This window comes from Charadrius vociferus, unplaced genomic scaffold (assembly GCF_000708025.1).
Source record: "Charadrius vociferus isolate BGI_N301 unplaced genomic scaffold, ASM70802v2 scaffold49, whole genome shotgun sequence".
In the NCBI taxonomy this organism is placed as follows: domain Eukaryota; kingdom Metazoa; phylum Chordata; class Aves; order Charadriiformes; family Charadriidae; genus Charadrius; species Charadrius vociferus.
This window is the reverse complement of record NW_009661375.1, coordinates 5,492,444-5,493,152: the sequence shown is the minus strand read 5'-3', so window position 1 is coordinate 5,493,152 and position 709 is coordinate 5,492,444. Positions and strand designations below refer to the sequence as shown.

Here is a 709-nt window from a genome sequence, read left to right as displayed (position 1 = left end):
CCTCCCCCCTCCCCCCCCCCCCCCCCTCCTCTCGCTCCTCCGCAGGCACCTGGCGGCCCCCCCCGCCCGACGGCACCCCCAGGCACCGCCCGGGGCAGGCAGGGCGCTCGGGCGGCTCCCCCTCGCCCGGATTTCGGCCAACTCTCCTCCCCGCCACAACTTTAGCATGATGTCTTATCTTAAGCAACCACCTTATGCAGTCAATGGCCTGAGTCTCACAACCTCGGGCATGGATTTGTTGCATCCGTCCGTCGGTTATCCCGGTAAGCCACGTTTTTCTTCCCTTCCCATTCCCCCCGCACCCTCGCTCCCCTTTTTTTTTACCCGACGGAGGAGAAGCCGCCGGGCTTTTGGAATCTTTTGGAGGCACAACGTGCTCAGGAACCGCGATGGTGGGATGCGCGGGGTCCCTCCCTTTCTCCCTTCCTCCTCACCCTCAACTTTTTATCCGGGAAAGGGTGTGCAAAGAGGGAGAACCCTTCTGCTGGAGGTGGGGGGCAGATGCTCCAGACCCATCCCGGGGAGATGTGGAGGAAGCATCGAGGTGTGGGATTGCTGGTGGCAACTGAGAACTGGGGTGCGGGTCACTCAGGAGAGGTGGGGGGAATGGGGGTACCACCCCTGGGGAGGGGGCTGGAGGGGACACGGGGGACTGAGGGGCCGCTGAGTGACAGCCAGGGCCTCTGGCTCCTTTCGCCGCCACCCCCCG

The 709-nt window shown here is 64.7% G+C and overlaps 1 protein-coding gene across 1 annotated transcript in view; it reads left to right on the top strand.

Annotated features, from left to right (window-relative positions):
• Positions 1–166: 166 nt before the first annotated feature.
• The window catches only part of OTX2 (orthodenticle homeobox 2), a 3,996-nt gene continuing 3,453 nt past the window's right edge, over positions 167–709 (top strand). The window contains exon 1 of the mRNA XM_009893959.1: positions 167–263. Coding sequence (XP_009892261.1) covers positions 167–263 — 97 coding nt within the window. The remainder of the gene's footprint in view (positions 264–709) is intronic.